Here is a 15,447-nt window from a genome sequence, read left to right on the forward strand (position 1 = left end):
TTTTAAGTTGATTTTAGAATGAAGGAGGCCAGGGATAATTAAAAAAAGAAGATTACCACAATCACGATGCCTGGATCTATGAGTAATGCCCCTGGGTTATCCATGCTTTATTTTGATTGTAGATTTCCTTTATGGAAAGCATTATTCAAGATGTTTAGCATAAAATCTGGATTTTTTAATTTCTACAATGAAATGATTTCCAAGACTTCCTGGCAGACTGAGGAACAATCTTCCTTATCCTTCTGCTTGCTTCTCTCTCATTGTGTTCTTGTATTTCTCGGAAGGCGATGGCTGTATATTCGGGCTGCACCTGGCCTCTTTATTCCTAACTTATGCCCCCTAGTGTTCATGATGGAATACATCCATGGCTTTGTAAGCTTTGCAGATGCTGTTAGGTGTGTATATTCCCGTCACATTGATTCTGCACGTGTAATATTTTATAATAGAAGAAGGATTTATGCATTCCTCATGACAATATTAGGTAATTTCCCGTGTTGCAGAAGTAACCCTCAAGACGCCCTCTATTACATGAACTTAAAATCAACTTATAAACATAACGAGGTTCTGGCTAACCTAATTTAATGGCAAAATAATGACTGTAATTATGTTTATTGCACCAAGTAGCCTGGTGAAAAGGACAGAGGATGAAGAAACTGTGACCTACAAAGAACTATTTACCCAATTTTTGACAAAATGTATCAATATGTAGGTGATGACCACTGTCATACGCCTTGCCATAGATAGATAGATAGATGGATGGATAGGAGATAGATAGATAGATAGATAGAGAATGAAAGTCCAGGCAGCACACTGCTATAATTTTAGATAGATAGATAGATAGATAGATAGATAGATAGATAGATAGATAGATAGATAGATAGATAGGAGATAGATAGATATGTGATAGATAGATAGATAGATAGATAGATAGGAGATAGATAGATAGATAGATAGATAGATAGATAGATAGATAGATAGATAGATAGATAGATAGATACAGAATGAAAGTCCAGGCAGCACACTGCTATAATTTTAGATAGATAGATAGATAGATAGGAGATAGATAGATAGATGGATAGATAGGAGATAGATAGATAGATAGATGGATAGATAGGAGATAGATAGATAGATAGATAGATAGATGGATGGATAGGAGATAGATAGATAGATAGACAGATAGATAGATGGATGGATAGGAGATAGATAGATAGATAGATAGATAGATACAGAATGAAAGTCCAGGCAGCACGCTGCTATAATTTTAGATAGATAGATATGTGATAGATAGATAGATATGTGATAGATATGAGATAGATAGATAGATAGATAGATAGATAGATAGATAGATAGATAGATAGATAGATAGATAGATAGATAGATACTGTCATCATCAACCGGCTACAGTGATTTCCATATACTGTATATTCCCATATTCCCCATAGTAACCGGTAACCTCTGGTACCATCAGGTTACATTCATTGTACACTTATGTTATTTAGGCAGCTGCAGACTTTCCAGTAATGTCCACGTTCCCGGCTGCATATGCCAATATGACAACATGTCACTTGCAGCAGCACAGAGCCACATGTCAAAATAGTTATTTACTGAATATAAAATAAGTGCAGAAGGATATAAAACTCATGAGAGTTGCAGTATTGCAGGATACAGCATCACAGGTGAGTGCATTACCCTGATACACGTGGCAGGTGTCACATGCACGTGGCACAGGTAGCTCTTGCTTCCTCCATGGTCTGGGTACAGAACATTATATGTTACATAATCTAGTCTTATGATGTTACATAATGACTTATTGTCATAGCATTCCATTAGAGTCCTTAGCTTCATTTCCACATCCCTTCTAGAGGCATTATTGGAGCTTGTTGCTTTAGTAACAGCCGCAGGCATTCAGCGTATATTATACAACCATTTGTACCGCTATGTATTGTACTATAACTGAAAAGACAAGCCAAATCTGCACAGAAACAAAATGTGCCCTCAGTGCTCCCACTGAGCCTTAGATTATTATTACTCTCATGGTCTATCCGGTCCCCTTATTCTCATACCTAAATATGACCATAGTCTATGATGAGCATAATAATAATAATAATTCTTTATTTATATAGCGCCTATAGATTATGCAGCGATGTACAAAGCATGGCCAATTGGTCCCTGTCCCCAATGGGGCTCACAATCTAATCATGTATGTTTTGGAGTGTGGGAGGAAACCAGAGGACCCTATGAGATATCATATTATTATTCTCCCTAAAACTGATGGATGAACTATTTGTGTAATGTTTAGAAATGAGCCTCATCCCCTTACTAAATATTTAGGAGGATAAGACTAGTAATAAGAGATTTGGGCAGAAAGAAACTGTCCTATTGGCTGCAGCATAGTCCTGGTTTGAGGGTCAGCTAGGACCCAGAGACATAAATCAGGTCCTATCTACTAATACATACTGCATAGCTATGTCCAGCATAATCCTAATCCTAGAAAGTAAATTTAGAAACTAAAACAATGATATATCCAGTAGTGATAATCTGGGCTTCATTTTAGGTGTTCCAGTTAATCACAATTACATTTATAATTTTTAATGAATAATTTTGATGATTGCATTTTTAGCAATCGATCCTAAATACTCACAGTCCATTCATACAAGATATATCTAAGACATCTGGATTATCTGCAGGTATACTATCATATCCATGCCGTTTTCTATTGGAATTAGCTCTTGCAGGAGAGGTACCCCCAAATCTGCAGCCTGTTTTACATTAATTTTTCTTAAAGGAAATCTACCAACAAAATCCATCCTGATAAACCAGGGGCACTTACTCATAGATCCAGGCACCGTGACTCTGGTAATCTTCTTATATTTGTTATCCATGGCCTCCTTCCTTCTAAAATCAACTTTTAAAATTATGCTAATGAGCCAGAAGGTGCTGTAGCTTCACAGCCTGTTACATAGTGCAGGATTACATGATGCAGTAGGAGAGGGGAAGTTCTGAGAGAGCAGGGGTGAAACAGTGTTAAAACCTGTGAAGCTACAGTGCGGAGGGGCTCTGGTAACAGTCCCAAGACACCTTCAGGCTCATTAGCATGATTTTAAAAGTTGATTTTAGAAGGAAGGAGGCCATGGATAACCAATATAAGAAGATTACCACAGTCCCGGTGCCTGGATCTATAAGTAAGTGTCCCTGGTTTATCAGGATGGATTTTGTTGGTAGATTTCCTTGAATCTACTGTTCCTTGTTATCAGTCATTTCTAGCTTCGTCTGACTGTACTGTCTGTAAAATATATAAGTAATGGAAAGTTTAATGTAATTACTCTCTCTCCTATTGTTCCATGTGATTATTTGTACTCTGCAATGTAATATTATATTTCTATATCTCCCCTACGATTTGTAAAGCTCTATGATGGCGCTATATCAATAAAGATTATTATTATTAATTGCTGTGATCTTAGCTTTATCTTGCATCTTTCCAAGTGCACAGAACCTCAATTTTTCATGTGTCAAGATGTATATATAAACCGCTGAGCTAAGGGAGTATGTTCCTTTAAGTATAAACCTGGGCAAAAACAATGGAGCATTAAAATATATAGACAGAGAGAAAGGAAGAAAGAGAGAAAGAGTGACAGAGAGAAAGACAAAAGAGCGCTGAGAGCTAACAGAAGAGCCGGCTACATTTACATTTGTAGCTCATTATTAGAATAATGGCTGATAATTATCACATTGGATATGGCGGAACGAGAAAAAAATAGAAAAAAAAGCAGCGACAAGACAAATCAGGTCATAATGCCTTAAAGGATGAGGCACAATGTCTCATTCAATCCACAGAGGGACCATGCCAAGCTGTCACAATGATAAACACACAAGGCTGGCAGCGTGGCACATAGAGGCCATAGTACTATCACACTGTAGTAAAGCGACGGGGCTCAGGCTGCTCCTTTGTCTAGTAAACAGATGTTACTGTATCGCTTCTCCATTCTATGAGATCTAACGGACATCCTGGCTATGATAAAAACGGATACAAAGTCAATTCTACTGTATATCAAAGCAAAAGAAGGAAGTAGTAAATTTCAACTGTGCCTAAACTGCAACTATGTCCTCAACAAAAGAAACTTGCTAAATACATAAAGACATGGAGGAACTGAGCTAAACATGTGGCCGGTGCCAGGTTACACTATAAGGAGGCTATGGGATAAAATTGTAATAACGAGCACAGAAAATACAGAAATCTTGCAAATGAAGGAAGAAATCTTGCAAATAATTTTGCAAACAACACATTCCATGTTATATTGTAACTTAGAATATTTATAGATAGATAGATGATAGACTGATAGATATGAGATAGATAGACAGACAGACAGACAGATAGATAGATGATAGATAGATATGAGATAGATCTAAGGGATAGATAGGAGATAGATATGGGATAGATAGATAGATAGATAGATAGATAGATAGATAGATAGATAGATAGATAGATAGATAGATAGATAGGATATAGATATGAGATAGATAGATAAATAGATAGATAGATAGATAGATAGATAGATAGATATTTGTGCAAACAACTCTGTCTACACATTGCATGCTCTACTATAACTTAGAATATTCCATGCATCAAATGCTGGATAGATAGATATTAGACAATAGATAAAGTTTGCAAAAAATGCTAAAATATTGTTTTGCATACAACTCCGTCTACACATTGCATTCTGTATAACTTAGAATATTTAGAATATGCTGTATAGATGGATGAAAGATAGATATATAGATAGATAAATAGAAATTTTGTAAAAAAAATGCTAAAATATTTATTTGTACAAACAACGCTGTTGACACAATCCATGCTATACCATGTACTAGAATATACAATGCATACAATAGATAATATATAAAATGACATCGTTCCCAGAGTCGAAAAAGATCTAAAGTGTCGTAGCAGAGTCGGCTTTGCCATGTGTAGAATGTATGTAATAAAATAAAAGTTTACTTGTTGCCATGGTCATCCTCCTCCAGGCTCCATTGCTCATGCTCCTTGCCATTATTCTCAGTGATACAGGGTGATCTCAGGGTAGTCAGAACCACCATGTTGTCTGTGATGTGTCTTGTCCGAGCTGCATCAGATACTGCTCAGCATCTGTATCCAGGCTCCTGCAGATATAAGAAAATCAGACCCCTGCCAGCAATTCAACGCTGAAGGCTTCTGGTTGGTTAAAAATAGTCACATTATCCACATTGATTGCACGATATCCTGCATATTAACACGGGCCGTGTTATAGATCGGGGAAACAGACATCGGTTCCTTGTTGCTTAGCAACAGCTGAATAGGAACACAGGATGCAGACAACAAAATAGTGGCGAGATGATGTACATCGTGATCATGCACGGCCAGGGACCATACAAGCATGAAGCCAACACAAAAGCCCGTCACGAGAAAACGGAGCAGCCTGGCTGTTTATTAGGATGGGAGGCGGTGGGGGGTAATATATGGGCCTGGGGTGTAATAATGGCTCCCGACAGACACCGCCTGCAGTGATTTAATGGTGTAATATGTACTAGACACAAAACCTGTGCAAAGCATAGTGTGTAGAAGGCTCAGAAATCACTGAATGTGCAGATAAATGGGGCACATTTACTTACCCGTCCCTGCCGCGTTCCCCGGTGTGCATTGTCTGACCGGAATGCCCTGTGCCTCGATTCACTAAGACTGTGCGCCCGATATCCTGCATGTGTCGCTTCCCCGCTCAGGTCCGCCGGAGTTCACCTTCTTCTTCCTGGTGCATGTAATCTTAAATCCCGCCCTCAGTCCGAATCAGTCGGATCGTGCGACGGCACGGCCCCCGATTTTTATGAAAGACGGCGCTGCGGACCCTTAGTAAATAAGCCCCAATGAGAATGGTCTATGGTAGTAAATAGATCATAGAAGACGTAGGATTTGCGCTCTCACTCACCAACGCAAATAATTGCAGCTATAGATTATAATAAAGAGAATTTATTTACAATCCAGTATTCAGGACAGGATTACATAATCAGCAAGAAAAGATGTGGAATCCAGCACTCTGTACCACACCCGGAGACGATCCAATGTCAAAAATAGCTCCCTTTATTCAGTAAAATGCATATAGATGCATACAGCCAATGTAAAGGATCAATGCGTTTTGACACAATGGGGCAGATTTACTTACCTGGTCCGCCGCGATCCCGAGGTGCGTTCTCCGACGATGAAGTCCGGTGCCATTCTTCAACAGCGTGCGCCCAAGATCCTGCATGTGTCGCTTCTGCGCCAAGGTCCGCCGGAGTTCACCTTCTTCTTCCCGGTGCATGTGAGTGCATGGCTTGCGACAATTTGATTTTTAAATCAGTTTGTCCAAATCCGTCGGGTTGTCCGCCGGCCACGCCCCCCCGAATGTGTCACATGCAAATTGGTGCGATTGTGCCAAAATGCGATTGTGTGCGCCAAAAACCCCACTTTTATGCGCCGCAAATCGGAAATAGTCTGGAAACCCGACGAAAATGCGGTCCGCGGACCCTTAGTAAGTGTGCCCCAATGTGTCTTAATGTTGATCTTGTGTATACAAAGTAACAAAACACTTTTACAATGATTGCTTCGTGACATCACAAATCAAGTGGTGTGCGCCCACCTGATTTAGACACTTTAGGAGCTTCCACAAACCAACCGTAATGCACTACTGTGTAGGGATCCCATAACTCCCCTCCAGACAATGGTATCTAGAGAAGAAGGCATCAGAATTTTGTGATGTCCAATTCTTTGTCTACCTAAAAGATATGCCACCATACTATATGAGGAACAATTTGATAGCTACAATTCGATAACAACCCCATAGCTGTCCCATTGATTAAAAAAAAGGTAAACAAAACAGGAACAATTACATTTACATAAATATGAAGTGATGTTTATATGGGCATAGTTATCAGGGCCTCAGCACCACGCCAGTGGCGTAGAAACCCTGAAATAATCGCAAATGCTATTTGCTAGCACTTGTGATTATTTAGCCCAATCCGCCACCGTCATGCCAGTGGGGCGTGAAGGGAGGGTGTAGCAGCCAAACCCCCCCCCCTCATGCCCCACTGGCGTGAAGGTGGCAGATTGGGCTAAATAATCGCAAGTATTACTCCCCGCGCCTGCGCACTTGCTGCAGACGGCGACTTTTCACATGTGAAAAGTCACCGGCTGCGCTAATTTCTACACCAAGCAGGGCCTGGTGTACAAATAAACGCTGCACAAGACCCAGCCGGGTTCATCAAAAGGCTTCAGCTACTGCAGAGCACCCCCTTTAATGAAATGTCCACTGCAGAGCCCCTTTTAAAGAAATGCCCCTTTAATGAAATGGCCACAGCAGAGGCTCCTTTTCAGAAATGTAGAGCCTTCTGGGAAAAAAACGATATACTAACCTTCCGCTTCTTCTCCCCGCAGCTCCATCTTCTCCTCTATGGTGTCATGCAGCCACAACCCCGTCACGTCATAGTGTGTACACGTGGGCTGGAGGAGAAGATGCGGTCATGGGGAGAAGAAGCCGGAGGCGGGTACAGCATTTTTTTTTAACCTGGTGACCTTCATATAAGGCCCTGGTATGGACCACCAGTTTCTTTTTTTAATAAGAGTCCGGTGGTAACGGGCGTCTTGAGCTTCTGTTTGTGTAGAGATGCTACAAGTGACCAAGCGGGAGAGAGTTATAAGTTTTTTTTTTTATTTTCAAAAACCCACCTGCCATATATTTAAAAAAAATTATTCCCCAACAACCCCATTAAAGGACACCTGTCATCAGGTCTCTGCCACTAGTCCTGTCACCTCTACCTGTTGGAGCAGCTCACAAGGATCCCATCCCAGCCTTTATCTAGTTATTTCATACATTATTCATTGTAAAATCATCTATTCTTTATCATGTAAATGAGGCTGGTCACATGGTCAGAGGCAGTGATGTCACCCCTGTTACCCCTCCCCTCTCCTCCCCCTGCTCATGTCTGTGTGTAATGTATAGTAAAGCATGGCTAGTGTGTGTGCTGCATCTGCTGACATGCTGCATCCTCCTAATATACAGGTGAGAGACACAGACATCAGCTACACAAGTGCCTGACATGTTCTGCTATAACATGGCTGCCTGGAGCTGTTGTATCTCTCCTAAACACACACACATGCACACACAGGCTGCAGGGGGCGTGGCCAACAGGAAGCACATCATTATACAGCCTCACATCATTATACAGGCTGTCAGTCATGCACTGGGGGTGTGGCTGTGCCTCCCACTCATTAATAGAGTGGACAGCTTGAATATGCTAATGCTTCATTGGACATTTCACAGGTCATTTGCATACAGCTTTAGGACCTCATTGCTTAGGTTTACAGGCATGTAGAGGAACAATGAAGGGATAGAGGCAATGCTCTCTAATGGCAGTTTATGAAAATATATTTAGTTTAGGGGGGTTATTTTGCATGACAGGTTCTCTTTAAAGGACTAGAGATTACAGTCTTCAGTGTAGTAATTTTCAGCAGATAAAAACAAGCCAAAGGTCTGAAACTTAGGCCCCTTTCACACTTGCGTTTTTCATGCGCGTTTTCTGCGCGTGCTTTTGACGTGCAACCAATGGGTCTTTTCAGACTTGCATTTTTTTTCACGCACACACGCACGTTTTTTAACGCGCGTTTAAATCTCGACATGCTCTACTTTTGCAAGTCACGCGCGTGAAAAACGCACCATACAAGTCTATGGAGATGCATCAAAAACGCATTGCTCTGAGACACTTGCAAGTGCAATGCAAGTGCAATGCGTTTTTCACGCATCAATTGCCATAGAAAAGATAAACCTGTCCTGAGTCCTTTTCACGCGCATTTTCTGCACGTGAAAAACGCATTGAAATTGCATCAAAAACACGCGTGAAAAACTGAGACACTGAACAAACTCTGACTGAAAACTGATTGCACTCTGATGCAAAATGTGCGTTTTTCACTGACCAAACCCTGATCGCACCCTGATCAGACTCTGACGTGATCTGCAACGCAAGTGTGGAAGGGGCCTTACACTTAGCACCTTTCTGCGTCGCCAGTGGCAATAAAAGAGGCATTGATCTACAGTAAGAACTACTTAGAGATTTATGGGCCATAAAGTAGAAGAAAAAAGGAGAAAGCTATTTTTGGAAGGCTGATTGAGCCTATAAAGTTCAATCTTTGATGTTGAAACCCTTTTTTCTGTGAGTAGAGATGAGAGCTACCACTGTGGTGTAAGTTTGTGGTAGTAGTTGGTAAAGCCTCCAAAAGCCAATAATCACACCGCCCAACCCCCCAGTGGCCAACAGTCATGATACTCCCCATTCCCAAGGTCACTTTGGAAGAACAAATATAAATCAGAAAAAAATCCAGCAATAACAACATCAATAACAAGCACTTTTGTTCTTGTGTACACAAAATATTTGCTGAAAAAAAAACAATTTGGCTTATACATTGTCCGGTTACTTCAGCTGTGTTCCAGGAGAAAATTGTGCACATCTACAAACTTTATACACTTCAAATTTATGCTCAGAACCTATAACTCTGCCCTTTAAGTTGCTAAACAGATCTATTGTACTAATCTAATATCCTCTCTCTCTAACAATCCCAAAATGCTATTCCATACTCTTTACTCATTATTAACACCAAAGGTGCAGTCACAGACCTTGGAGCAGAATATCTGGCCGCCTACTTTAAAGATAAATTAGAATGCAGTTGCCAGGGAATAATTTCTCACTCCACTAATCCCCTTCCCTTCGATACATCACCCTGTTCCCTCTCTTCCTTTGAGCGGTCACAGAGGAAGAAGTGTCCAGGCTCTTTTCCTCTGCTCGTCCCACTACCTGCATCAGTGACCCCATCCCCTCACATCTGGTACAGTCTCTCTCCCCAGCAGTCACGTTTCCCTCCACTGAAATCTTCAACCTCTCTCCCTCTTCTTTCAAGCATGCAGTTGTAACCCCATTACTGAAGAAATCTTCGCTAGACCCATCCAGTGCTGCTAACTACCGACCAGCAGGGGCGGACTGGCTATTCAACCCACCGGGGCTGTTCCCGGTAGGCCGACAGCTCCACGGCCAATCTGGGGCCGATCGGAGGTTGGTCGGGCCAACTGACAGGTGAGGCACAGCGCTTGTGCCACACGGCACCTGATTGCCTCGCCGAGCCGGGGCTTTTCTCAGGCCGGCTGCTTCACACGCTGCTGCTGTACAGCGCAGCCCGTGCAATGACATCATTGCGCAGGCTGTTCAGTGGCGTGTGGAGCGTGAAGCAGTCTCGAGCTAGCAAGCTTAGACTTTAACCTACCTGTGCTGTGCGCCAAGAGCTTCCTCCTGAAGAAGCGGAGTGGGAGCTTGTGCTAGCTGGGTAAGTTAACTGGTCACTGCACTTTATGAGTATATTGTGGTGGGGGGGGGGGTAGGACTGGGACTCCTGGGCACTGCACTTTATGAGTACAGGCAGTCCCTGGGTTAGGTACAGGATAGGGTCTGTAGGTTTGTTCTTAAGTTGAATTTGTATGTAAGTTGGAACTGTATATTTTATAACTGTAACCCCAGACAGAATTTCTTTGGTCTCTGTGACAATTTAATTTTAAAAATGTTGGATTGTCATAAGAACCAGGATTAATAATAAAGCTTAATTAAAGACTCCTGTGATAACTTTTATAGCGGTTTATTGTAGCCTAAGGATAAAGTAATTTAACAATTTCCATAGGGCCGTTTGTAACTAGGGGTTGTCTGTAAGTCGGACGCCCTTAAGTAGGGGACCGCCTGTATATTGGGGGGGGGGGAATTGGGACTGTTGGGCACAGCATGGATTAGGAGTATATTTTTTGGGGGGATTAGGACTGCTGGACACTGCACAAATTATGAGTATATAGTGGGGGGGGGGGTTGGAACTTCTCAGCACTGCACAGATTCTAAGTATATTAGGAAGGGTAGGGTTGGGCACTGCACTGAATCCAAGTATATGGGGGGGGGGGGGGCACTGCCGCACTACACAGTTTATAAAAATATTAGTGTGTGGGGGGGAGTGGTCTGGCACTGCATAGTTTATAAGAATATTTGGGGGGGGGCGGTTTGGCACTGCACAGTTTATAAGAATATTGCTAATCTTCCATCAATGACTTCTTGACCCCGCCCACCTGTGTTGACCACGCCCATCTAGGCTGGCCAGGCCTAAAATATAGGGCCACTTAAAAAATTTTCCAGGGCCACTTTTTTTTCCCAGTCCGCCCCTGCCGACCAGTCTCTATAATCTCCCTTTCATCTCCAAACTCCTGGAACGCCTGGTCTATTCTAGACTAACCCACTACCTCTCAGCTCAACTCCCTCCTTGACCCCCTACAATCTGGTTTCCGCTCTATGTATTCCACTGTAACTGCTCTTACTAAAGTCTCCAATGATCTCCTCACTGCTAAACCAAAAGTGTCTTTTCGCTCCTCATTCTTCTGGATCTCTCGGCAGCGTTTGATACTGTGGACCACCAGCTCCTCCTCAGGATGCTTCGCTCTATTGGCCTGAAGGACACCGCACTCTCTTGGTTTTCTTCCTATCTCTCTGACCACTTTTTCGGTGTCATCTTTTCTGGATCTTTCTCTTCTCCTCTAGCTATCACTATAGGGCAGGGGTAGGGAACCTACGGCTCGGGAGCCAGATATGGCTCTTTTGTTGGCTGCATCTGGCTCTCAGACAGGTCTTTAATAAATAGTGATGGCTGCTGTGTCTCTTAGGCCCTTCTATACTTGCGTTTTTCACTCGCGTGTTCTGCGCGTGCTTTTGACGCGCAGAACTTGCATTGCACTCTGACCCATTGTAATCAATGGGCTTTTTCAGACTTGCATTTTTATTCACGCACACACGCGCATGTTTTTTTAACGCACGTTTAAATCTCTGCATTCTCTACTTTTGCAAGTCACGCGCGTGAAAGACGCACCATATGGAAATGCATCAAAAACGCATTGCACTCTGAGACACATGCAAGTGCAATGCGTTTTTCATGCATCAATTGCCAAATAAAAGATAGAGCTCAGCCCTGAGTCCTTTAAATTGCATTGAAAACGCGCATGAAAAGCTGAGACACTGAACATATTTTGACGGAAAACTGATTGAACTCTGATGCAAAATGTCAGTTTTTCACTGACCAAACCCTGATCGCTCCTTGATCAGACTCTGACGTGATCTGCAACGCAAGTGTGGAAGGGGCCTTAGACTGATCAATGTGGCTAACCATCTACTGGGAGGCATGTGCTGTGGCTACCTATATACTGGGAGGCATGTGGTGGGTGTTAGGATTTGGAATAGTGAACCCCCTGGACCACCGCGGACGATGATGTAAGCAGACACCTGGGACCGGAATGTAAGTGGCACCTGGTCTTCACCAGAGCCCGTCGCAAAGCAGGATGGTCTTGCTGCAACGTGGTACCACCAGCTCATTCCACAAACGTGACTGGTCCACGGTGGCAGCCAATGTCGAGGTGCAGGATCACTAGGCAGTTTCGTGGTCAGGAACAGGCAGACGGTCAAGGCAGGAGGCAGTAATGCAAGGTCGGGGATGGATCAAGAAGTCAGGGCTGGCAGTGAAGGAGCAGAATCAGGAACAGGTCCGGGGTAACAACAGGAGGTCAACACTTGGGAAGGAAACAGTGTGGAAAGCTTCCTCATAGGCATGAAGCACTAAGATCTGGCGGGGAATGCTGGGAGCCGCCGGTCTTTATAGGAACCCGGGAAGAGGGTAGCTCCAATCAGCGGTGCGCTGGCCCTTAAAACAAACGAGTGCCAGCCAGGACGGGAGTGGGAACATGATGAGGTGAGTGAGCTCAGAAAGGGGCGCTGCCACAGAGAGGGCCATGGGTGTGCCTGCAATCCCAGACGTAGATCGCAGGGGCACCCGTGACATTGGGACTACCTATCTACTTGGGGGCATGGGCATATTGTATGGCCCTTACGGAATAATATTTTAAAATATGTGGCGTTCATGGCTCTCTTAGCCAAAAAGGTTCCTGACCCCTGCTATAGGGGTTATTTAGGGCTCCATCCTAGGTCCTCTTCTATTTTCCCTCTTTTCCCTGATGCATGGGGCATTTCTTTACTGGGGGGGGGGGTCATTATTGAGGAGGCTGCATGGGGCATTTCATTACTAGGGGAGGCTGCTGGAAATTACATTACTGGGGGAGGCTGTGACTAATGCATTTCCCACCTTAGGCTTATACTCGGGTCAATACGTTTTCCTAGTTATCTGTGGTAAAATTAGGGCCTCAGCGTATACTCAAGTATATACGCTAACTCAAAACCATTAATACATTTGGTATAAGGTGAAAAACAGATGTTTGTATGCAAATTGCACCAGAATTCCACTGCATTTCAAACTTTATATTAAAGGGGTATTCTAGGAAAAAGCATAATTAATATTCAAATGGGTCATTAAAATATAAGTTAATATGTAATTAGTTGTTATTTAAAATTTTGTTCCCCTTAGCAGAAAAATGCTGTGATCATACAATGTAATGGAGAATTAAAATGCTACAGGCCCTTTAATCAGTCTGTTGATTTTGTCTCTGTGGAGGAGACACATGACAGAAGATGGCCGCTAGTCACATGTCCACATCACATGTCCTGCACCTGCCTGGGTAGATCATCACTAGTTTAGCTGTGGACGGTTGGTTGCAGTGTATCCAGTATGACCAGTTTTGTGGTGAGACCCATCTCAGTGAGATAATGTGCAGTGATGGCAGTTACACATCAATACCTTGATATCAGAGCAAGACAGTCTGTCATCACTGAGAGCAGAGCATAAGGGAGGAGCTTTTACTGAGAACTGAGGGATCATGGGACTTGTAGTTTCCAGTGGTGGCCATCTTGAAGATAACTACTTTAGAAAGCCCATTTTGTGAATCATAAAAACAAACTATTTTGTGGCTAACGACATTGAGTTTTGTTATATTCATTTATTCATAGCATTATGAGTTTTTGTAGCAGACATTCATATTTCCGGAATACCCCTTTAAATAAATTACCCCATTATTTTGCAGCGTCAGAAAGGGCTTTGATGGGGACTGGATGACTTTAGGAAACTGTACAAATCCCAGTTATAAAAATTTATCTATTTTCAGATGATCAAAAAAAACAATGGCCTAATGTTATGTGATATTTTCTTTTGTAGAAACTTCAGTTCTTATGGTGTTAACTTTCGCTATCCAAGCAACAAAATGTGCTCATTAGCAGATGGTGTCTTTCCCTATTGTAGAGGAACACAGTCTCTGCTTTTTTATAAATACTTGACATCCATCTGGTATAAGCATGAGACATTATCACTTCTATGTACAGTAAATCAATAATTACATTTCATTACCCAATGTTGTATTCCTCTTCTGAGTTCATTTTTTGTAGTTTTGAGGACAAGGATGCTTAAATGTCATGCCAAAAATATGACAAAATGCAAGGACAAAGGTTATTTCCATTCATATTGTAAAAGCAGGTTATGCTGCATATATGTTGCAGATGTACTGTATTTATTACCATAGAGCCAGGTTTAAGATGTCTGCAAGATGTTTCAACCATGAAGGATTCATGGTTGAAAAGTAATAAACCATACGGTTTGATATAATATATAACTTTAAAGGTCCCAAAGAAGGAATTTATACGTTCACATATAAGTCAAACATACATAAAATACAAACACACAACAAAATACTCATTTAAAGACACTAACATATACTACACTACAGTATTGAAGTAAATGGCAGTATTGGTGGCATTTAATACAAAGGTTTTGACAGATCCCTCCTAATGACAGGCCTTGCAGTCTCAAGAAGACTCCATTCTCTCATAGTAATTGTCATTGTCATTGTCGCTCCATGATAATAACAAGGGGAGCGACGATCCAAGCCGGAATAGTGGTGCCCATGCGCTATTGGCTTTTAAATGCCTTCGGCGGCATTTAACGGGTTACCACCCATGATCGCAGGTATTAGCCTAGGGTGTTTACTGCGATTTTCAGCAAACCCCAGGACAGTAGGGAGATGTCTCAGCCTGTGTATGAGCCCATAGAAATACATGGGGGCATGTGCTGGTCATCATTTCAAAATCTTTGTGCATGAGGCTTTACAAGTACAAAAATCTACATGCAAAATACAAACACTGCAGACCATATAACATGCAAGTATACAACATGTACCTGGGAATAACATGTACCAGTCCCTGCCACCCATGTCTCTCAATGCTCACCCTGTAGTGACATCATTGTGTTGAAGGCACATTGAACCAGGAATTACTCCATGCTTTCCAGAGCACAGAGCAGCTATATTTCACTTTGCCCCTCAAACAAAACTTCCCATGAAAGCAGTGCCAAGTCCCAAAACTTTAAGGAGATACTGATGGAATTCAAAAGTATCAAACCGACCCCCATAATTCGACTTGGGCAATCCTTGAAGGCCAAAG

General features: G+C 42.3%; 1 protein-coding gene across 3 annotated transcripts in view; it reads right to left on the reverse strand.

Moving 5' to 3' along the window:
• HUNK (hormonally up-regulated Neu-associated kinase) overlaps positions 1–15,447 on the reverse strand; it is a 94,953-nt gene that overhangs the window by 54,982 nt on the left and 24,524 nt on the right. For 2 of the 3 annotated variants that reach the window (XM_072138642.1, XM_072138645.1), the window contains exon 2: positions 4,997–5,157. In XM_072138642.1, the coding sequence (XP_071994743.1) occupies positions 4,997–5,094 (98 nt within the window). In that variant the 5' untranslated portion in view covers positions 5,095–5,157. Of the gene's footprint in view, positions 1–4,996; positions 5,338–15,447 lie in introns of those variants that run through there. The other variant, XM_072138644.1, reaches the window with a different exon arrangement.

Source organism: Engystomops pustulosus, chromosome 2 (genome assembly GCF_040894005.1).
Source record: "Engystomops pustulosus chromosome 2, aEngPut4.maternal, whole genome shotgun sequence".
Taxonomy (NCBI): Eukaryota; Metazoa; Chordata; class Amphibia; order Anura; family Leptodactylidae; genus Engystomops; species Engystomops pustulosus.